Genomic DNA, 22,556 nt, shown 5'->3' with positions numbered 1-22,556 from the left:
GGATTTCACCCCCCTCCTCCCCTCCTCCCCCTCCTCTTCCCCATTTTTTTGGCGCCATTTGGCGTCGCCGCGCACCGGAAGCGGAAACGGACGACCACTTCCGCCGTCGCTCCGCGTGTGAGAGAATAAAAACATTTTTGGTAACAAATTAAATTAAAATTTTAAAAAAAAACTCCTGAGTCGCTTGCCAAGTTGCAATCGCCGCGGGGGGTGGTGGTGGTAGCGAGTGCCCGGGGGAGGCAGAGGAGGTCCGCTGCTGCGAGCGTAAAAAAAAGTGTTCCCGTCCTCCTCCCCGTGAGCTTTTGACGTTCGAGGCTTTGCCGCCGTCGTCGTCGTCGTGGTTTTTTTTGGCGCGTAGCGGGAAGGCGGCAGACTCTCACCCACCCACCCACGCCCGCCCGTCCGTCCGTCCGTCTCATTCATTCCCGGAGCGAGCAGCAAAGCGGCTGGACCGCCCCCAATGTAAGCCACAGCGCGCCCCTTGCTTCTACGGTCGTCCCCGCGGGAGGGAAGCCCCGCGCGGCCTCGTTTGCTGGAATGGCGCGGCGGCGGCGTCGTTGTTGTTGCTGCCGCGGCCACGTTTTGTGTTGTGTACGCGCGGTGTGTGGGTGGTTAGGTTGACGGGTGTGAGGGGGACATGGCCGTTCGAAGCTTTTGCCGCTCACGACGACGAATCGAGGCGTATTGGGGCGCCCCGTGCCCGGGGTCTCGAGGGTAGGGAGAGAGAAAGGGGGGCCCCACTTCGTGGTCCGGCGGGGCCCTGAGGGGAGGGAAACCCAGGCGAGTCTCGACGCTGCTGGCGAGATCCAACACGAGGACATGGGACGATTGCAGAGGGGAAAAACACCACAAATTAACCCTTGAGTTGGCGTCCAGTTCGGGAGGCTCCGTGTGTCGATTTTGGGGGTAGGTGATGAAGGGGAATTTTGAGGCCTCGTTTGGTTTCGCTGCTCAACGAAAGGTGGACAATTTGCTTTAAACATCTCGGCTCAGCAATCCACGTTGTCTGCTACTCTTAATAGATGAGTGCACAACCTACACTGCACGAGTTCAGGGTAAATTGCACCTGGTTTTTGTTATACAGAACCGACTAGCGGGATTGCATCCCCGCCACGCGGGTGCCCTCTTGCCTGGAGTCTGCTGCCTTTCCGCTTGAGGCGCCTCTTGCCCGGACCAAGGGTGGCACAGTCGGGTTTAATTGTCTTTTTATATTAAACCCGATCATCTGAGATTGGGAGAAATCCGGTTTAATTGGTTCTAATTGCGGCATCCGAGCGGAACTTCTCAGCGTTGGTGTACGGTGCTTTTTTCTGGATTTTTTGCTGTTTTTCCCCCCTAGATTTTCAGTTTTCACATAGTCATATAGTAACTTTAAGATGTTTTCTTGTTCATGCTTTTGTTTTGTTTGTTGCGGTTGCACCCGATTCAAGAGCCGAATGGCTCACATGGCTTTACTAATAAATGAACGTGAACTTTATGGGCTTCATCCATTCCAAGCTAAGGAACTCACTGGCGCCAACGATTGTGGAGAAGCTCGTGTTCATCAAGACCAACCTGCCCGCCGCATTCTACGACTACCCCGTGCCCGACGGCCCCGAGTACGATAGCACCGACGAGGAAGCAGCCTAAGCCTTGGATCAGAGTTTCGTATTCATTAAACCAGGTTTTAATTCCCCGAAATCGGGTTTAATTGTATGAAAGAAAAAACTCGATGCCTGCCGCTGGAAAAATCGTTTTTTTTCCACCCATGCTTGTTGCTCCATCAACGGGGCAACCGAAACTGTGGGACCATACAGAGTACCGTACAACTTAACCGCAATAGTTATGCGCTCCTTTAACGGAGGAGGGAATGGCAAGACGATATGATCTCACGTAGCCTTTCTCGTCGTGGATATCAGACCTCGGACATTGGCACTTAGCTCCCCGAAAGGGAACAGTATTTGCTCTACGCCAGGATGAGAACAGAGGCCGAGGAGAATGCCGTGTAAAACATTGCTGGTCCAAACTCCAGCTACGGGCCGAGTGGAGTGATTGATTGAGATGATGGAGCCAAACAATTAGGGGGGGCTTGGTGGTGGAGAAGCTGGGAAGAAGATTTCCTTGCTGGTGGTGGCGCCACCCAGAAGCGTGGAACGTTTTAAAATCGCAATGCATATTCTTGGTTCTTTCGGTAAAGTTGCGTCGAAGGGAAATAATAAAATAATACAAATATAAAACAATAAAAATTATCACGACGTTTCGACTGCAACACAAGCAATCATCATCAGGTGTTGCTGTGGACTTCACACCTGATGATGATTGCTTGTGTTGCAGTGGAAACGTGAGAAGTTTTATTGTTTTATATTTGTATTATTTTATTATTTCCCTTCTACGAGACTTTACCGAAAGAACCAAGAATATGAATCCCTGCAGTCACGAAAGCTTTACATCAAGATTTAGCGCAATGCATGTTTACATTATTGTGATTATGCATACGTCAGTGATACGTAGGGAGTTATGGTTTTTTTGTGGTTATTGCATCGTCAAACACACTTTTAAAAAAATGGTAACGGGTGTATTTTAATACTCGTCATGATGATTTGCATCTCAACAAAGTTGGCGTATTGTATGCAATTTGTGTTTAATGTAACGTTTGAGTGTGGGCGGACTTTTGGGGGCGGGGGGGGGGGGCACAGACAGGCAATGTCCCTCTCCCAAAACTGGACGCCTTTATTAAGTAATTTTCAATAGTTTACAATTAAGATTTTAAAACACGAATTAAGCACCCGCGATTCCTAACGTGAGGGACAAACTTAATCCCCCCCTGAAATGTAGAAGTCAAACTCCGCTGATGCATTTGAGCCCCACGAATAATCTGTAAATTGGCAAAATGTTGTCTTCGTTGAAATATTGGAACGTGAATGTAACGTGTATGTGTGTTATTGCCGTGTGTGAATGTGCACGTGAAATGGCTTCAGCCACGTGTGTTTTTGTTTGCCGTGGAGTGGGGCTCTTTTCGCATATTCATGGGCTTACGATGTCAACACTGTAGGTTATTCACTCCGGAATGTAATAATGGGAGTTTTCTGTGGTTAATTCTAGAATGTTCTGAGCCCCACCCACCGATCGAAGTAGTTTAAGCTCATGCTCCTGAAAACCTGGGCATGCAGGATTCCGATTGGCTGTTTAGTTGCAATCGTTGAAGGTTGAAGTTAACTCTCCAATTTTTAATTATACAAGCATGAATCTGGAATTCGTAAGTTAATTCTACCCGCAACTCTTGGAGGAACGAAATATTGTATGTGCCAGACTTGAGGATATGCGTATTATCGTGAAAGCAGATGGGGCATCGGTCGAGAGGATCGTCGTTGGAACATTGTGTGTCCCCTCTGCAGAGAATGTGCACTGCATTGAGGAGGGAAACGTTGGAACATGATACAATAAAACATAGTTTCCCCCCGTGTGTTGTCTTTGCATTTGGCAACATAAGCACGTCATCGTGTCAGTGGGCTGGGAGGGGTTAAGTTGATGCTTGTTAAATATGGTTGCACCCCACTCCTGAATTATCCCGCTATTTTGAGTTATAAAAAAAGAAAGTCCAATTGTGTGGTGTACTTCTAACCACGTGTGAAATGTGCTTGTTCAATGGGTGCAGTTACAATGGGAAAACAGAAGACCAGAAAGGAGAAGAGCGATCCGGATCCTCCCGTCGAGGAGGAGTATGTAGTGGAGAAGGTCATGGACCGCAGGGTGGTGAAGGGAAAGGTGGAGTACTTTCTCAAGTGGAAGGGATTCACAGAGTAAGTCTTATAAAGAAAAAATATAATTAATTTGCCACTTCTGTTGGTGGCTAATGCTGTTATAGTCTCCCCCAGAAAGTCACCGAGGCTCAAGATGCTTTCAGGAGATCGCTGCATCTCCATGTTTGGTTAATTGCATTAACGAGTGGCTTTTTTTGTGTGTAACCGAAACATATATAAAATCTCTCCAAATAACACTTGTAAGCCGCCACACAATCGTATTCATGCATGTATGTTTAACTTTCGTACTGTACGTAGCCAACCATGCTAATCGAAGGTGCGAGGAAGGACAAACTAAACACAACGTTCAATCAATATACCCAATATATTGCTTGTATGTGAAGACTTTAGTACATTTCTGAACTGCCATACTCTCTGCCTATAACAAATGATATTCCGTGACAGACTCCCATCCAAGAACTGAACCGACTTAATTCTGCTTATCTTCTAAGGTTGCCAAAATTCGGCACGTGCAGGTTCAGATGGACAAACCTTGCGAGTCCATGTAGCACTGCCACTCCAGCAGGGAGGCTGATGACAATACCAGCAGTGAATACACATCTAATCCTGGGCACAATTCCAACCATTTAACATGAAAAGGCTGTGTTAGCAGTGGTGCACAAGTATCACTTGCAAAAAACACGTGGGCCACCCTTGAAAACTTGTTGTGACCATATCACAGTATTTAACATTCTCAATGAGCTGTATCTCTAAGCAGTATGTGTCACTCATGTATACACTCTAAACACATTAATGCTGCATCACATTCACTAGATGCAGTTATTGGTGGTCGTAGTGCCCTTATTACACATTACAATTGCTATCAGTCGTGTCCCACTTGCCACTAGTGTGGTACAATACAGAAATTATGTCGTTGCTGGTGGAGTGCATTAATCTTCATATTTTTGAATGAGACAATTCTCATCAGTTATCCAGTGGCATGTCAACTCGAACAGACAAAACTCAATGCCACATAACAATCAAATGATGCAGTCCCCGAGATACGAACGTCCCATTTGCGAACATCTGTACTTACAAATTAACCACCATAAGATGTTATGTATTTTACCATCCGACTTGCGAATTTTCGGTCATACTACCGAACCGCAGAACAATTTTTTGTCAGTGGAGCGATTCTCCATGAAATATAATGAGTCCCAGCATCCTAGAAATGCCACTTATGATAAACAATCTAGTATCAGGGCTGGAGGTGAGTGAAATAAAAACTGATTTTTTTTTCTAGAACATGCTGCTTTATTTTTTTATTTGCTATGCAGCATTAGAGTATTGCATGCATATGTACAGTATTTCTCCTTATGATTTTAACAATGCTTTTTTAAAATTATAACACATTTAGAAACGGGTCTCGGGAATGTACCACGTTTGTAGGTCGATGACTGCCAGTATATAGTGGACTATTTGGGATAAAAGGCCCTTTTCTCGCATAGACAGGGGAGCACTTTGAGCCATACGAAGGTCTGAGGTGCTGAACAAGACATTGAGCGATACTTCTGTTTATTTATACCCCAAACCCACTTTTACAATTAAAATGAGAGAGAGACCCTCTGCAACCTAAAATCTTGAAGCTTTTTGACCGTTTAGAGTTGGTCAGACACAACTAATTGAATAGGTTAACATAGATAAGTAATTTAATTGCATTACAGCACTAATAATCAAAAGTACTTTTTGATTGGAGTGGGATATCAAAGAAAGCCTAACAAACTGAAGATACTGTTTGGTAGTAGCGTTATATAAAAACTGACTCGATCTGTCTACCCTTGTTTTTGTCTAGGGAGGATAACACATGGGAGCCCGAGGAGAACCTGGACTGCCCGGACCTAATTTCGGAGTACCTGGGCACGAGCAAGGGCAAGCAGCAGGTGTCTGAGGACAAGGCCGAGGGCATCAAACGGAAATCTACCTCCCTCAATGGCACTGGAGATAACAAGCCCAAGAAAAAAAAAGAGGCAGGAAAGGTATTTGTCAGAAACACGACTGAAGTTTCAAAGACCCATGCGTATGTTGATTATTCTTTCACACAGTACGTAGCCAACCGTGGTAATCGGGAGTGTGGGGTAAGGAAAACAAACTTAACACATTCCGAGTCAAATGACCTAGTCTCCTGATTTGAATACAAACTCATTTGGGCAATAGAAGTTTGCAAAGTGCACACATATAGTCTGACTACTGTAATTCAAATGTGGTTCTCCGGGAATGTCTCACAGTGTATTCTTTACAAAAGATTTGTGTGCATCACCTGGTTACAAAAGAAAGCACGTGGTTTCCAAATAATATAGTCCTGCAGCACTTGTTTAAAGTCGGACTGCCAGTTATTGTAACTAGTTGTCATAGTGTAGTTAAAAGTATGTATAAATGAGTTAAAAGTTATTGCAAAGGATCCAAATGCAGTGACAATTTAAATAACCATGTATAAATAGTGCCGTTATAATAGTGTTGGCCAATTTGTTCACATTGGCAGACTATTGGATTTTGTGAACTTGCTATCAAGAGAGCTTAATTATGTCCCAATATTGGGGTTAGTGTAATCTATTTGGTCAATGGAAAAAGACATGACCTATTACCTTGAAAATTGATCCATATGGCCTGAAATAACAAGTAATTACTTTACCCTACTTGAAGTCATTCGTCAAAATTACCACGTGAAAAAAGACTGTTTTACAATTTATCCAACTGTAGAATATGGAAATTATACCCAGAGTAATCCTGATTTGATATGGTAGCTTTGACATGTTAAAATATATTCTGTACTTCTTAGTTCATTCTACGTCTTTGAATTTACACTGAGAAATTAAATACTACTGTGATATGTGTATTTTAAATAGTTGTTTTAATTTGTTGCATACACACTGCTAGTATTGTTCTTGCAAAATATCCATTTTGCCCGACTTCAACTGTTCACGTTAATGTGAGTATTTACAATTCTCACTTTAGAATTACCTCTTTGAAAACATATCAAGACAAACCCTTAGTAGTTTGTTTACATACTAATAAGGTATGTACAAATGATTGGCTATATTGCACATATATTTAATTGCATTGAATGTATCCTCTTTGTAATTAAAGAAAAAGTAAAATAGCAAATAATTAGTAATAATTTTATCAGAATGTGAATTTGTGGTTTAAGTATTAAAATAACATTTCCTGCAAGGAAGGTTATATAAACAAATGTTTAAAGAAATGCAAACAGTGATACCGTTTGTACTTGACAATATAAAATGTAGTTTCCGCTAACTTAAACCAAGGCTGTTTCCTACTGATGGTATTTGTTATTCTCCTTTTAAGGTCGGTCAAGAGATTGGATTTTCTCGGGGGTTGGAGCCCGAGAGAATAATCGGTGCCACGGACTCCAGTGGAGAGCTGATGTTCCTCATGAAATGGTACGTCTGTGAACACAGATACATTTACATGTAGTTGAAGCTCATGCGTGTGCTGTCTTATGCTGACTTGTGGTTTTAAGTAATTTTTTATCACATAAATTTACAACCCTAGAAATTACATTGAGGCTGCATTAATACCAGAATAGTTTTATTGGTGACACAATAACCTTTGTTGCCAAATTATTCCCAACCTTTGCTTTACGTGTGGTGTAAAATGTGGTATACTGCTGCTGCCAGATGGTGCTCTGAATGCGGTTCGTGTGAAACTAAAGGGGGCACGTGAATTAAAGACGATCCTGTCTGACTTTTCCGCAAATGTAGGAAAGGCTCGGACGAGGCTGATCTCGTCCCAGCCAAGGAGGCCAACACGCGTTGCCCGCAGATCGTCATCTCCTTCTACGAGGAGCGACTCACCTGGCATGCATACCCTGACGACGACGCGGATAACGCCAAGGAGGACAAAGCCTAGGCCATGGCGCGGGTGACTGGGCATCCCGAATCGATGCAAACAACAAAAGCGCCGTTTCCCGTTCTTAAGATACTGATAATCTACACAACAAATACACCGTAACGTTTCAGGTCATAATTGATGATGAGGGTTTTTTGGTATGTCGTAAAATAAAAATAAAATACATGTTTTATGAAGAAGAAAAAAAGTTCAGTTTTCGTGTAGTAGTTTTTTTATTGGTCAGGAGAACTTTTTAAGTAATTTTAGTGCACCCAATAATCCTCCACGCATACAATGGTCGTGAACTGTGTCGGCGCTTTGGAAAATAAAAATGCTGGTTTTTGCAAGTACTATATGTGCACAAAAGTGGTGTGCTGCTGAGTAGGAAGGAGGGCATGCTCACACATAAAGGACGTTATTCTGTCGTGGCACAGTGCTTGCTGAGGAGCAGGTCCCTCCCCGTATTCTAGATTTGAAGCTTTCGTGACTGCAAGGATTCATACTTTTAGGTTTTTTTGGGAAAGTCAATAGGTAAAATAATAAATGAAAATAACTAAATTAAATCACGACATTTCGGAAGCAACACAAGCCTCGGTCATCAGGTGTAACTGCTACAGTAACCCTCCCCGTATGTTGCTCGAGAACCGAGTTGAATTTGTGAGCTGCTCTACTATGCCAAGGGGCTATGTTTTTGTTAAATTGTGCAGCACTGATAAACGTGATAAAAAAAAAATAACTTTCCCAAATGATGTTTTAGAGCAATGTATGCTTATGGAATGTCATCACAAGATGAGCTGGTGTGACACGCAAATAATGGCTACATCTAAAGTGATGCATACTTTTTTTTCGAATATTTTAAATCAATAAAGTTTAGTCCACATAGAGCCAAACTTTATATTTTGATTGATGGTTGCTTAGTTGGGGAGTGAGCACATTTGTCTGAAACATGTTCCTTTTAACTGCTAATGCAACTGAAGTGTTTGAACACATTGCATATTAACATGTCCACTCAAATCGTGCTCAAATTTTCTGAAAATAGCTTTTGTCCATTCAAACATTTCCAGATATATAGAGGGACCTGCACTCAAGTCAGCTGCTTTTTTTTTAAACCCTGTCATTATCTTAGCCCACCTGAGCTGCATTGGGATCTCGAAAAATTGTGGTGTGGACTGAGTGCGTTTAAAGAGCACACAATTACACGATCAGAAACAGCTGTCCATTTTGGTCATTGCACATTCTGAAGTGCATGGGATTTCTTTTGTGTGAATAAAGTCTCGTCATATACCAGTTTTTGCAATGTGCAAGATTATTATGAACCTAACTTGTTTATGAATGCTTTTCATCTGGTTCTTGGTGAAATTGTGCTAATGTTCCCATTAACAAAAAACTAAAAGCTATGACCATTTTGGCAAGATGTAAAATCTGGCTCTGGGTGTAAAGTTATAGCTGTTGACATCATTTGAATGTTAATCGGTGATTGTTATTGTTAGGTTATATGTTGGCTTTGCTTGCTGTTGGCAAGGCCAAAAACAATTGATGGTTTGCCCATTGGATGAACGAGTTTTTGTTAAGATCTTGCAGAACGTTATGTGAAATATTACAGCTCCAGTTCTTGTCATCTTTTTATTTTATGATCCTGTGAGTTTTGAACTGCTTGAGTAAGCTACCCGGTCATCGTGCATATTTTCTAAACTTTGTAATTACAGTATCAAATTGTAGGTTTTTAAATCTCACGTGAATGGGCCCCTGGTTTTTTTTTGTGAAAGTTAATACGTTTTTTTTAATTTAATGGCAGCCTTGTTTAAAGCAGTATTTCAAATTTTTGGACAATGGCCGTTGGAATGCATATTTTTCTCACTCCATTTTGGTAACAATTATGTCCAATAAAGTACATTGGTTTTTAATGTTCTCATGTTTTTATTTGTGCTTTTCTGCCCGCTATAAGCTTGTTGAGTATCGTTTAATGGTTAGAAAATAAACGTTTTGAAACAATTTTCGACAACTCAAAGTTGCTTTTTAGTACACTAATTTAACGAGGTATTGCTCTACAGCTGATTTTCAAAACGACGACTACGTTTAAACAGCGATTTTCTGGTTCATTTTGCAGCATACATGCCATTTAAAGCAATTCAATGTAAAATTGTACACTTCCCTGGGTTATACGTGCTTCGAGCGAAATAATGGTCAGTCCAATTACTGGAAGCTGTGCAAGTTTTGACATTAAAACAACGAAACATCACGGCTGCTGCATATTAGATCAATTACCGATAATTAAGTGCAAAATGACACTGCATATGCTGGCCTTCCCAGAGGAAGGAACAAAAAAAAGGATGTTCACTTCACGAAAATGACATCCGTCGCTATATATGTTGGGTGCAGTTTAGCGTTGAACGAGGGAAAGTGCATGTATATTTTTAAAACGACCCACGTTTTTCCCGACTTGGCTGCCCTTCGCGGACATTTCATTGTCCCGTGCTGCCTTTTCTGGACGCGTGTTTTTTTTTTAAGGCTTTATTGTAGTTTCAGCCGTGCCTGAGTGGAGACCTGGAGTGGTTGGGAGGGATGTAATTGGCTATTGATTGCTCTTGTTCTACGGTGCGCGCCTCGAACGAGGCACTGGGTGGGGGGGGGGACGCGTGCCGACGGCTGTCGGTCGCATCCAATTCGTGTCCTTTCTGCACGGTGGCGCGGTGGACAGGCGGTGGACGGGAGTGCCGGGCCCGTCACGGGCACGCCTGCTCCGCCGCAGTGGCAAGTTCATTAATGCTTAATAACGTTGAGAGGAAGTGGGGCAGTTTGGGGGAGAGGGGGTGATTGGTTGAGCTTTTAATTTCCAGAACCTTCAGGGAGCAGTAATGGTGAGGGGGGTGAGAGGCTTAACTGTTGCACGTGCTGCACGTTTCGGAATCTTTATACTGGAGGAATCCGATGAGCTATGAAGCTCTTTTTTTCACAGATGTTTAGTAGGGGCGGGTAAAGACGTGAGAACGTTGAGTGAGCCCAGCAGTGTGTGTGTATATTGAGTGTGAAGGAGGTGCAACTGCACCGTGGCCCAGGCGCTGGGTTTACGAAGTGGGGTGGAAGGGCGGCACGTGGGGACATTTGCAAATTTACGGAAATGTGGTGCAAGTGACAGCTTTGAAAAATAACATTCCGTGAGCAAATTGGCCGGGGAGGGCAGCAAAAAATCCACCACACGTGTACCATCCAGGGAAGAGTGGAGATTAGCTCTATCAAGTTCTAGCAGTTGAGTGCTCAGAGCCCAGCATTATTTTGTCCATTAACTTCATGCCCTTTTACAATTGTGCATCCGTCGATTGTGGGACGGTTTGAGGAGTGGTGGGTGTAGTTGTTAGCACACTGCTATGAACCCGGCAACCGTGGATTCGATTCTTGGCCAACTGGGACAATACCAACGTCCCCGACGGGCACTTGAGAGTACTAAAAAATCACGATCTTTAGAAGGAGGAGTCCGATGAGCTACGAAGTTCTTTTTACAGATGTCCAGTATGGGGGGGGTCAACAATAATCACACAATCGCCGACCCCGCAGACGAATCTCCCGGTTTCAATGGTGATCTGCACTTGAACCGCGTCAGAATATCCCATATCAATCTCCTACACCGATGGCCAATTATGAATAGGCCCATACGGTCATCAGTCGAAACCCTTTGTACGAACGCATTAACGCCACTCACTGCAGCGCTTCGGTCCTTCCACATTTACAAATCCACCTCCTCCACCCGTCCACCGGCTCGCAATGAACATATCAACACTGGGCCATACGAAAGAAGAAGACCTGTAACCCCTTTTTTGTGAAGCTGAATCGACTTAGGGGTGGCGCAAGACAAATTGTTTTGTTTACCGCTGATTTTAATGATATACAAAGACAAAGATCCCCCCCCCCCCTATAGTCTGAACAGACTGTTGGGGCAAGTGCTGTTTAGCGAGCACCTATGAAGGCCGGTATGGCGCACAAGGGGGTGGGTGGCTAACACCACGCTCGGCCGCCTTTATCTCTCTGGTGGTGATATTTACACACCGCACCAGGTACTCATTTGAAGCTGAGGACCGGTTCAGATAATCGTCACTGGTGTTGGCCGTGAGCGGGATTCGAACTCGGGTCGAATCCCGCAGCGCGCTAGCCACTGCTTTATATGTGTCTATACACACTGAGAAGCCAATGGGACTCAGGGTGAGTTGAGCTGTCTTCCGCACACTCTCAAGCCGGGGATTGCAGTGCACACAGCAAGTGTGCGGAGACACAGCAGAGGGCCTGGTTGAGCCACACTTGCCTCGCGTGCCGGTGTCAAATGAACGTAAACATGCCAGTCCCCTGGAAGAGAATTCATATATTCTCTTCTTTCACGTGGACGTAGCCGTGACGAATTTAGCCACGGTTGTTTGTGGCCTTTAATTACGAGTCGTGTACACTTTCCAGACAAAGCTTTCGCGTGTCGTCTCTGCATTAAGATTTGATGAGCAAATGACTGAGCAAGCAGGTGGCATGAGCAGAGTGGGAATGTTCGACTGCCTCGAGCCCGTGAAAGAGAATCAATTGTCCCCCAGGAATGAATATTCGGGAATATTGGGTTCCTTTCTGAATATTTGTTTCGTGGGTGTGGAGTCTTCAAGTGTATGGTTCCCAGAGGCAAACTTTGCACCAGTGAGCACTGGTGACTGTTGTGCTGGTGAGTCCGGTCCGCAGTTGTCTATCGCTGCATCACTGCTGCCGCTGTTCACATTTGCCCAAATTTATTTTGACGGTGGCCGAAGAAAAGAGGCCCATAATGCACTTCTTTAGGAAATTCTCTTGGTGTTTTGAAATGTGTGCGCAATGACTGTGTGATTTGAACACATTTTCACCGTTTATATATACCGTTTTTAACCAAGTAGTATTTCAACTACAATTTTTTTTATTTAAGATAGCTTTCCAAACGTATTTGTGCAACAGTTGTTCCGCTGTTTGCCTTCAGTGTAGTTTTCCTTTTTTTAAATCATCTCTTTTGGTCCTACATTTTCACTCACCAATGTGGCTTTTACAGCCAGAATCTTAACAAATATTCGTTATCTTGGGGGAACGGATACAAATATTCGCCGAATAATAGTTCCTGTTTGAACAAATAATGCTAAATATGCGCGGTGGGGGAAGACCAATATTTGTAGACTTTAGCAGTGTTGGTGAGCCCTAGAGGGCTAGGACACAGTGATCTGAGCCAAGAAGGTTAGGGGGGAACTGACAGAGAGAAGGGGGGGGGGAGGTGACATTAGAGACAGATCCTGGGTCCCATCAGCGGTGGCAGCTGAAGAGCAGGAGCTGTTAGCCGACCAGTCAGTCCGTCCGTCTTTGTTACACCGCCAAAGGAGCGGCCAGGGACGCAGAGTGAGGTTGGAGACTCGAACTAATCATGGCGAGAACCTTCTAACGTCGCAGGGTTGTAACACCGTTTCTGAAACATTAGCTGGAATACGGCTAAAGGCACCTCCGTGGTCTCGCGAGGAATTCTCTTCCTTGGCTTTGGGGGGTGGGTGGGGGGTCACTTCCATTCACCCAGTGAGCTCAAATTATCCTCCACGCCTTTTCTACGCAGCCTGTGGCCCAATCGCCGCGTATGCTCCCGATCTCGTCAGATCACGGGAGACTGAGCGGGGATGAGGTCGGATTGTGCTTGGTGACGAGCACGCACACACAACACACACGGGTCTCTTGCGTGGCCCGCGGGACCACGTGGAAGCAAGAGGGCCGTGCTCCACTTCTTATCCTACCACGTATTTGCCCTTCGATTCATCAGCCCCGCAGTGAAGCGGGCTGGTCAAGTCGAGTGAATTCATATTCTTAGGTTTTTTCGGTAAAGGCACGTTGGTAAAATTTTTTTAATAAAAGTAAAATAAAAAATAAAATGAAAATCACGACGTTTTGGAGGCAACACAAGCTTCCGTTTTCATGTGGCAACACAAGCTTCCGTCTTCAGTCACGAAAGCTTCAAATCTAGAATTAAGTCGAGTGAAATGCTATCGGTGTAAAGCATTCGTGTTGGAGAACGATCCTCGCGAGTTGGGGTATCGCAGAGCGAACCTCTGAGATACTTTCGAGTGAACTCTGGTCTACACAGAATGGAGCAGCATTGTTTTTTTAAATGAACGTTTTCTAACAATCAACAGAATCCGCGACCCCTGTCCGACCCTTTTCCTGAGCCCCCCCCCCCCCGCCTGCAACTTTTTATTTGTATTTTACCAGGTAAGGTCCACTGAGCTATATAGCTTTTTATTTTCAACGACCTGGCCACATGTGATAGTTCAACGAAGTGGCTCATCGTGTGGAAATGTATTGCAGCCAAATACTCTATAAGCGTGTTTCTAAATGTGGAGGGAGAAACCAGAGGACCGGGAGAAACATCCACGCGACCACGGGGAGAGACAGAACATGCAAACTCCAAATATACAGGCGTCAGGTCGGAATCAAACCCATGACCTCCTGTATACCAGGCGAGTTAGTTAACATCTCACCACCGTGGCGCCCTTCAAGAACATTTCCCCACCCCCTTCCACAGCGTCTTATGATACTGGTGGCATTCGTCTCGTTATGACGTCCAATCGTTGTTGCCTGTGACGCCCATGCTTTAAGACGAGCTTCGATGCAGCCTCGTGCCGTGCAGCCTAAGAGCGGATTCGGTGGAGAAATGAGGCGTCAAGCGGCGAGATCTCGCAGTCCCATGGCCGGTTGCTGAAATCAACCTTCAGTGAGCAATCTTCCTGAATTGTAACTTTGATCCTTATACCCGTGTGTCGATAGTTCAATGTTAATGCGGCATTTATTTTTATTACTGTGTAGGTGCTATCTTGGTGTGGCCTTGGGACTGTTTTTCGTGTTGCTTTTGTGCCTTGCCCAAGCTTGATAAAAAAAAAACTCATATAAGTGAATGGATATATTATAATTTATTTATATTTAGCGAATTGCATACCTTTTTCTCTATTGTGCACTCCTTTAGTTTTTTGCTGTATTGTTTGCTGTTGTAACTTGCTGACCCGTCCATACTGGACATGCGTGAAAAAGAGCTTCATAGCCCATCGGATTCCTCCCTCTAAATAAAGATCGTGATTTTGAATTGACACCTGCTTTAAATTGACCAGGTGGCTCGGCGCCGGAGTGAGCGCCTCACAGTCGGAAGATTAAAAAAACAAAATTTGGGGAATCAACAGCGGTGTTCTATGGATAGACAAACCCCCGACGTAGGAACGTGGAATTTTCACCACCGGCTCAGGGCTGTAAAACAGGAGCTGAGTACCGCCATAATGCTCACTTGAGCTGGAAGTCACTTTGACTTTGCAAAAGGAGCTCAAGGAATTCAGATAATCGTCGCTGGTGTTGGCCGTAAGCAGGAATCGAGCCCGGGTCGCCAGGTTCGTCGTGCAGCGCGCTAACCGCTGCACCACCGCTCCTCACTGTGCTGCGAGGCAGACCTATAAGCAGACGAGTAAGTGCGCTTGGATAGGGATGATGGCCAGTGGTCGAGACTCACGACGGAGTTGCAGCCAAAGGAGGAAAAACAACGCTGGAGAGGAAACACACACCGCTGGGAACGAAACGGTGAGAGCAGGCTTGTGTGTGTGGATGCATTAACTTTTTCCGCACCGTACGTAGTTAATCGGAGGTGTAGAGAGAGAGAAAGAGCACCGTCTGTCAAGAGCAACCATTGATTGTTGCACGGAAAGACTGCGAGATAGCGACAGTTTGGAGAGGCCTTTGTCCAGCGGTGGATAGATCACGGCTGATCGATGACGATAGGACAGTGAGTGTTTTTTATTTATTTGAAGCAAACGGACGGAGCTCGATATCGGAACACAGGAGGGAGGCTCTTCCAGATCATGGGAGCACCTTAAACAGGAGCGACTGAACACGCACGTGTGTGGATGTATGTCGAACTTCTTTCACACCGTACGTGGGAAATGAACCAATGACAAAAATAACATTTCCTTGCAAATGACTCCGCATTGTCATTCCGGGAATCTGGACGCACGGTATCTGACGTGTGGCAAAAAAAAAAATTGTCACGGTGTAATAAATCAGCACGCGGTGTCTTCTGATGCATCATTTTCACTTACATTAAAGAGACATTACTGTCAACAAATGTACGGCGGCAAGTCGCACCACGACATTATGTCGGGCAATGTAGTTTCGGGGCAAGAGAAATGAGGTGGAAGGTATTCACTCGCTGGGCAAGAGGGGCGGAAAGGAAGTTTGAAACGCGGCGTCGCGTCTGGGAAGAACGAGGCAGCAACAACCCAGCCTTGAGAAAGTAATTTACGCAGAGCGATTCGCCGAGGCCCCGTGAGTCGAAGGACTCTTGACATTTTCTCTCTGCGCTGGAAATTGGGAGTAAATTGAGCGGGTTTGATGTAATTTATCACCAGTCGGCCACATTTAGCGTGATGTGACGCACGTGTCCCTCCCCGGCCGCAGTTAATTCGAGGGCCTGTCAGTTTTCATGTGAGCCGTGGCAGAAATGAATTGTTCCCTTCATTACTTGTAACAGCAGGACTTTTTTTTTTGGCCACCACAAGCCTCTGTCGCCCGGCAGGGGATCCTGGGACACGTTGTCAGGAGAATATCTCCCGTGCGTGCGTGTGTGTCGGTGGTGTTTTTTTTTCTCTCTCTCTCTCCAGGTAACATCATCAGCTCGCACAAAATAAAACTTGGCCGAGGTGGCCGCGTGAACATTTTTATTTTTTTTCCTTACGCGGTCGCGTAAAATGTGGCGCGCTATTGGGTTTATTGGGGGGTAGGGGGGGGTACGGGGAGGGGGGGAGGAGAAGGAAGAGGGGGGGGAGACCCCCCCCCCGGAGCGAGCGGAATGAGACGCAGTCGTAAAATGTGCAATGCCCTGGTGCGCGCTTTTAATTTCAGCGGGGAAATAAGCGGAGCCCCGTTTGTCGTTTTGCTCTGAATGAACGCCGACAGGCGTTGCCGCACGAAACGGGCCAAGTGGCAATATTAAGTGGACGGAAGCGATGTGAGATTGTTAATAACGGAGCCGGCGCTGGTTGTCAGTTCATTACACGAGCTCATTTGACTGATTGGAATGAGAACGCCTCTCTACATTTGAGGTTCTTTATTTTAAACCGGTTTGATTACCTTTCTCCATAATTGAAAGAAAGAAAAACAAATACAAGTTATTCTATTCCGAATCATTTCTAAAACGTTTCATTTCACACCCCCCCACCCCACCCCCTCCCGATATTTATAAATGTGTATTTTATGCATTCGTGACCTTGCTTGTGAACATGGCCCCACGTCCCTTCGGGTTCGCCTCGCCGAGGTTGAGATAGCAGCAGCAGCAGTGCAAGCAATCAGCACTTTCCTGAATTCTGTGATGACAACGAGCGCTGCTGATGCTGCTGCTGATGCTGCTGCTGATGCTGCTGCTGCTGATGCTGCTGCTGATGCTGCTGATTATGCTGCTGATTATGCTGCTGATGATGCTGCTGCTGATTATGCTGCTGATTATGCTGCTGATGATGCTGATGATGCTGCTGCTGCTAATGATGCTGCTGCTGATGCTGCTGATGATGATGGTGCTGATGATGCTGCTGCTGATGCGGCTGCTGCTGATGCTGCTGATGATGCTGCTGCTGATGCCGCTGATGATGATGCTGCTGATGCTGCTGCTGATGCTGCTAATGCTGCTGCTGATGCTGCTGATGCTGCTGATGATTTTGCTGATGATGCTGCTGATGATGCTGCTGCAGAGACACCTGCACGCAGCAGCAGCAGCATCAGCACGAGCGATCAGCAGTTACCCGTGATGACATCGCGCTGCTGCTGCTGCTGATGATGCCGCTGCTGCTGCTGCAGATGCTGATGCAGAGACACCTGCACACAGCAGCAGCAGCAGCATTAGCAGCGTGATGCCCCAGTGCAACGTGGACGGGAGAGAGAAGCTCCCGCGCCGATTGAAGCCGGGTTGACCACGGACCTCGGCGCTTTTGTAAGCCCTCCTGGAGAGCGTAACGGCGCCGCTTTAACGATGCATTTCAAATATGAAATTCTATGTTTGATGCACAACGCGTGTCATTAATAGACGCCGCACACACGCCGCGAAATCGCGAACACCTCCATTTGTACTCCACGTGGTGAAATCACCACTTTGAAGAGGAACGGAATGAGACCGTCCTGTTTTTACAAGTTCGCACCGTATAACATTACCACTGTGATCAGCAAAGCGGAGCACGGTAGCTGGCATGGGACCTGGTGCAAGAAGTCAATATCCAATCCCACCCCCCTCCCTCCTTGATAGCCCGGCGCCTGAGAATTGACCTGCAAACGTGGGCGCCGGTGCAGTTGCACCGCCTGCACACTCGACAGCGACGCCGCTGATTGGCAGCCGCATTTTAGCAGCCCGGGGTATAGTGCAGCAAATTAACATGTCATCGCAAGCGGCGGCGAGTTGGGGGAAGGGTGAGCCGAGCTGGTGAGGAGGAGGAGAGGCGAGGGGGTGAGAGGGGGGGGGGGCAGCTTTAGAGGGCCATTCCTTGCAGATGGTGGCATCGGAAGATGACGGCGCACGCTGGGAGGCTGCCGAGCGGCGCAGATGGAGCGAGAATGCAGCGTCAAACGTTCACGGAAACAAACCCACCGAGTCAATAGCGCGGCGCTCGCGAGGGAGACCGCCGCGTCGCGACACAGTCGCGTTTCCACCTCGCTCGGAGGAGCCCCCCTTGCCTCCTCCAATCGTCACTCAGCCCTCCCTACCTACCTCCCTCTCCCCCCTCTCTCTCTCTCTCCGTCGCCTCTGTCCTCCTTTTCTCACTCCTTTATTAACGTGAACTTGAAACATTTAACGAACGGGACACCTCCCTCTATATACTCAGAAATATGATTCACAATGTAGTCGATTACGCTGGTGAATACCAAAAAAAAAAACGAATTTTCTCCTTTAAAAAAAGTACAACTCATTGGGTTGGCCCGGATGGCTCGGAGGTTACAGCGCCGATCTAGCGACGCTGAGATGGGACGTTCCAATCCAGGCAGCCACCTGTGATTAAACAGGGATCTCAAGTTCGTTGATGATATCTTGATTAGAAGCTTTCGTGACTGCAGGAATTCATACCATCTGGTTCTTTCGGTTAAAAAAAATATCTGGTCGCCTGCTCCACCCCTCCCCTACCCCATCTATCTACATGACTTTGCCGAAAGAACCAGAGAGTTCGTTGATGATCTCATCGCGGCCACCGACAGACCGCACAAACGCAAACCATCGCGTGAAATGGAGTTATGCGCTCACTTTGGATACATCTCAACTCTGATAATTCACGAACACCTCGGAAAACTGGCACGCGACAAACGATTGCTCTCGATTGCAGGGTGTGTAGGAAAGTGCTGCCTCCCCGTCCGTGTGTATTTTGAAGGGATCTCGAAGATGCCTCTGTGATATCCACTTCCGTAGGTCGTTCTCGAACACGCGAGTGGGGGAGAGGGGAGTCGAACCTATTCCGCGTTCTCGGGCTCCGACACGGATGCTCTTGTCTCTTGATCCGATGCCGCAGAGTGCAATCGAGACACGACAAAATATACATTTCTACAGAAAGAGAACACATTCTTCAGCTGTTGCCTTGGGCAGAAAAATACAACTCGCGTTGCCACTCACGGGAGGGAGCATCGCCCTTGGCCAATTCAGAGCGTAAAGCCCTTCCTAGAGCAGCTGTCGCGGTGTGGCGGGTGGGCGGGGGGGGCGAGGGGGGCATTTTGCGGCATCCCACGGAGCCCTCACGCGCGTCACTCTTTAGAGTTCCTCTCGTGTATTTCGCCACTGGTAAAGGAGATGTCTCATAGTGTAAATGCTTATCCCCGAGCTCTCAATAGTCTGACAGTGCACTGTTTTTGAGTTGTACGCCTTTTGGCGTCATCTGGTCCAACACAAATGGAGACTAGGCTCTAAGGAAAGCTGTCTCGGGTGTGGGCCAAGCAACTTCAAGGACAGTGTATATTATTATCATTATCAGAGTTGTTTCTTTTTGTTTGCATTTTGACTGCTTGTGTTGTGGTTATTGCAAACATGATGCCTTGTATAAAGGTGTCAGTTTTGTACCAGTTTAAAGGGTAAAAAACATATTACTATTCCTCTCGTGTACTCAGAGGATGGGTGGTGGTGGTTATTTCTTTGGTTCTTCTTCATATCGCTCGATATCCCCGAGTTGGTTAAAAGTGCCCCCCCTCCCCCACGTTTCAGCAGAAGTATATTTAGAACCGTGTTTTTTAGTTTTTTTTCTGCGGAACGCGATAACCTCGTCAATAAGCGCTAGCGGTGCCGCAGCAACTCCGTCTCGCGTAAAAACTAAAAAAAAATTCCGCGGCGATTTTTACGCTTCCACCCCCCCTCTCTCCACCCCCCCCCCCTCCTTGCCCCATCCTCGAGCCCCTCGCAGCGTGTCCACAACGCGAGCCGTCTCCTCTCTCCCATTATCATCTCCCATTTCCGGCCCATTAATTATTTAGGGTGGAGGAGGAGGGGGGTGCTGATTGCACGCGCGCTCCTGCCGTTAACCCGCTCTGCGCCTCGCTGCGCGCGAACAGTCGTAGGGAAGGCGCTTCGCTAGGGGGGGGGGGGGCACGTTAACCCCGCTCCGCTCGGCAAGTGGACAAGCTCGACCGTGCTGTTGAAGGAGGGCCCAGCGTGGCCGCGACGTGCACCTAGCCTGGCACAAGTCTTGCGGTGACGTCGCCGACAACTTAGCTGCGAAAGGAACGTCCAACTGCAGTTTGTTGGGACTAATGGGGCTCCTGAAGATGTTTGATGACTGAATTGCTGAATAAAAATGATCGTAGAGACACGGGATTCATTGTTGTTGTCCTTGGGGTGTCATTTCAGCCGGGTGGATGCATCGGAAAATATTTTTACACCCGGTACACAACATCCAGTATTGACCTCGCTATGCCTGCGACTTACTTATCGAGTGCCAAGTCCTGTAATCTATCAGCGACCCGGGAAGTATTTAATGGGAAATTAAATGTACCATGCTCCAACGTGGTGAAGTATGGCTGAATAACTCCTACAACCCGCATGGTGTGCGCAAGCCCACGGCACGTGGTGATGTGTTGTAGGAGATGCGGTGATCTGCTGTAGGAGATGTGGTGATGTGTTGTAGGAGATGTGGTGATGTGTTGTAGGAGACGTGGTGATCTGCTGTAGGAGATGTGGTGATGTGTTGTAGGAGATGTGGTGATGTGTTGTAGGAGACGTGGTGATGTGTTGTAGTAGATGCGGTGATCTGCTGTAGGAGATGTGGTGATGTGTTGTAGGAGATGTGGTGATGTGTTGTAGGAGATGTGGTGATGTGTTGTAGGAGATGTGGTGATGTGTTGTAGGAGATGTGGTGATGTGTTGTAGGACATGTGGTGATCTGTGTAGGACATTTGGTGATCTGCTGTAGAGATGTGGTGATCTGCTCTAGGAGATGTGGTGATCTGTGTAGGAGATGTGGAGATCTGTGTAGGAGATGTGGTGATCTGTGTAGGAGATGTGGTGATCTGCTGTAGGGCATGTGGTGATCTGTGTAGGAGATGTGGAGATCTGTGTAGGAGATGTGGTGATCTGCTGTAGGATATGTGGTGATCTGCTGTAGGGCATGTGGTCATCTGTGTAGGAGATGTGGTGATCTGTGTAGGAGATGTGGTGATCTGCTGTAGGACATGTGGTGATCTGCTGTAGGAGATGTGGTGATCTGCTGTAGGATATTTGGTGATCTGCTGTAGGAGATGTGTTGATCTGCTGTAGAGGATGTCGTGATCTGCTGTAGGACATGTGGTGATCTGCTGTAGGATATTTGGTGATCTGCTGTAGGAGATGTGCTGATCTGCTGTAGGAGATGTGGTGATCTACTGTAGAATATATGGTGATCTGCTCTAAGGACCGTTCTATATACGGTGTGCTAAACGGTTCCACGAGGGCGCAGCCATGAAAAAAAATAATCCCTTCTTCAAAAGAGGCCGATATAGATTATGTGGCACATTACAGAAGCCTAAGGTAAGACTTTAGGACGATAAATCCATACGGTTCAGGGTTAATCCCGGAGAGCGGTGCGCTCGTGGGCAGAGGGAGCCGCGTCCACTAACCAACATTGGCATTCGTGATTCGTTTTTCCCTGATATTGCAATTCTGGGCACTCACACTCCGTGCTTCCTCCAGCAGCAGCCACGTTACACCGGAGAGAAGGTTTCAGCCGACAAAAACAGAACGGGGTCGGAATATGATCCCGAGGCACGATCTCAGTTTTTTTTTCTTCCTTTCTCGCATGCTACTCCCCATGCCGTGTTCTGCGTGACCTTGCCAGCCCGTCGGCACCTGCGGTTTTTGCTCAGACGCTCCCGCGGTCTGTGCCCAGGCCGCGTCCACTCTCTCATCGCCACCCCCCACCCCCCACCCATCCCCGCCCATCACCGGAGACGCACTCAATGTCAGCGGTGCCTTCCGTCACGTACAAAGACAAAGATCCCACGCGCAGCCTTAACAGACTGTTGGGGCGAGTGCTGTTAGCGAGCACCTGTGAAGGCCGGCACGGTGGCACACGAGGGGGTGGGTGGCTAGCACCACGCCTGGCCGCCTTTGTCTCCCAAGTGGCGATTTTTACACATCGCACCAGGTACTCCTTTGAGGCTGAGTCGACCTAGGGGAGGCCCAGGGCCGGTTCAGATAATCGTCACTGGTATTCGCCGTGAACGGGAATTGAACTCGGGTCGCTGGGTTTGTAGCGCAGCGTAGCGCTAACCGCTACACCACCGTTCCACCATAGGCGCACTCAATGTCATCAGTGCCTCCCATCACGTCCACCACCACCACCATCATCATCGTCAACCATGGTCTATCTGCTGTTGGATGAAAGTCACCCCCCCCCCCCCAAAGCCGTAGCCACCTCTCATAGTCCTGCAATGCAACAA

General features: G+C 46.9%; 1 protein-coding gene across 1 annotated transcript; it reads left to right on the top strand.

The window, feature by feature from the left end:
* Positions 1 to 235: 235 nt before the first annotated feature.
* LOC133361776 (chromobox protein homolog 1-like) lies at positions 236 to 9,533 on the top strand. The gene is made up of 5 exons (XM_061580770.1): positions 236 to 462; positions 3,635 to 3,779; positions 5,572 to 5,755; positions 7,083 to 7,177; positions 7,499 to 9,533. The coding sequence occupies exons 2-5, from the start codon at positions 3,640 to 3,642 to the stop codon at positions 7,644 to 7,646; spliced, it is 567 nt and encodes a 188-aa protein (XP_061436754.1). The 5' UTR covers positions 236 to 462; positions 3,635 to 3,639; the 3' UTR covers positions 7,647 to 9,533.
* Positions 9,534 to 22,556: the final 13,023 nt, after the last annotated feature.

Source organism: Lethenteron reissneri, unplaced genomic scaffold (assembly GCF_015708825.2).
Source record: "Lethenteron reissneri isolate LAM-NWPU_2019-01 unplaced genomic scaffold, ASM1570882v1 scaffold_1234, whole genome shotgun sequence".
Taxonomy (NCBI): Eukaryota; Metazoa; Chordata; class Hyperoartia; order Petromyzontiformes; family Petromyzontidae; genus Lethenteron; species Lethenteron reissneri.
This window is presented reverse-complemented; position numbering and strand designations above follow the sequence as displayed.

Coding starts and splice junctions, on each gene's coding strand:
- LOC133361776 (XM_061580770.1), top strand. CDS start 3,640: ATGGGAAAACAGAAGACCAGAAAGGAGAAGAGCGATCCGGATCCTCCC. Junction 3,780..5,571: donor AAGTGGAAGGGATTCACAGA/GTAAGTCTTATA, acceptor GTTTTTGTCTAG/GGAGGATAACACATGGGAGC. Junction 5,756..7,082: donor AAAAAAAAGAGGCAGGAAAG/GTATTTGTCAGA, acceptor TCTCCTTTTAAG/GTCGGTCAAGAGATTGGATT.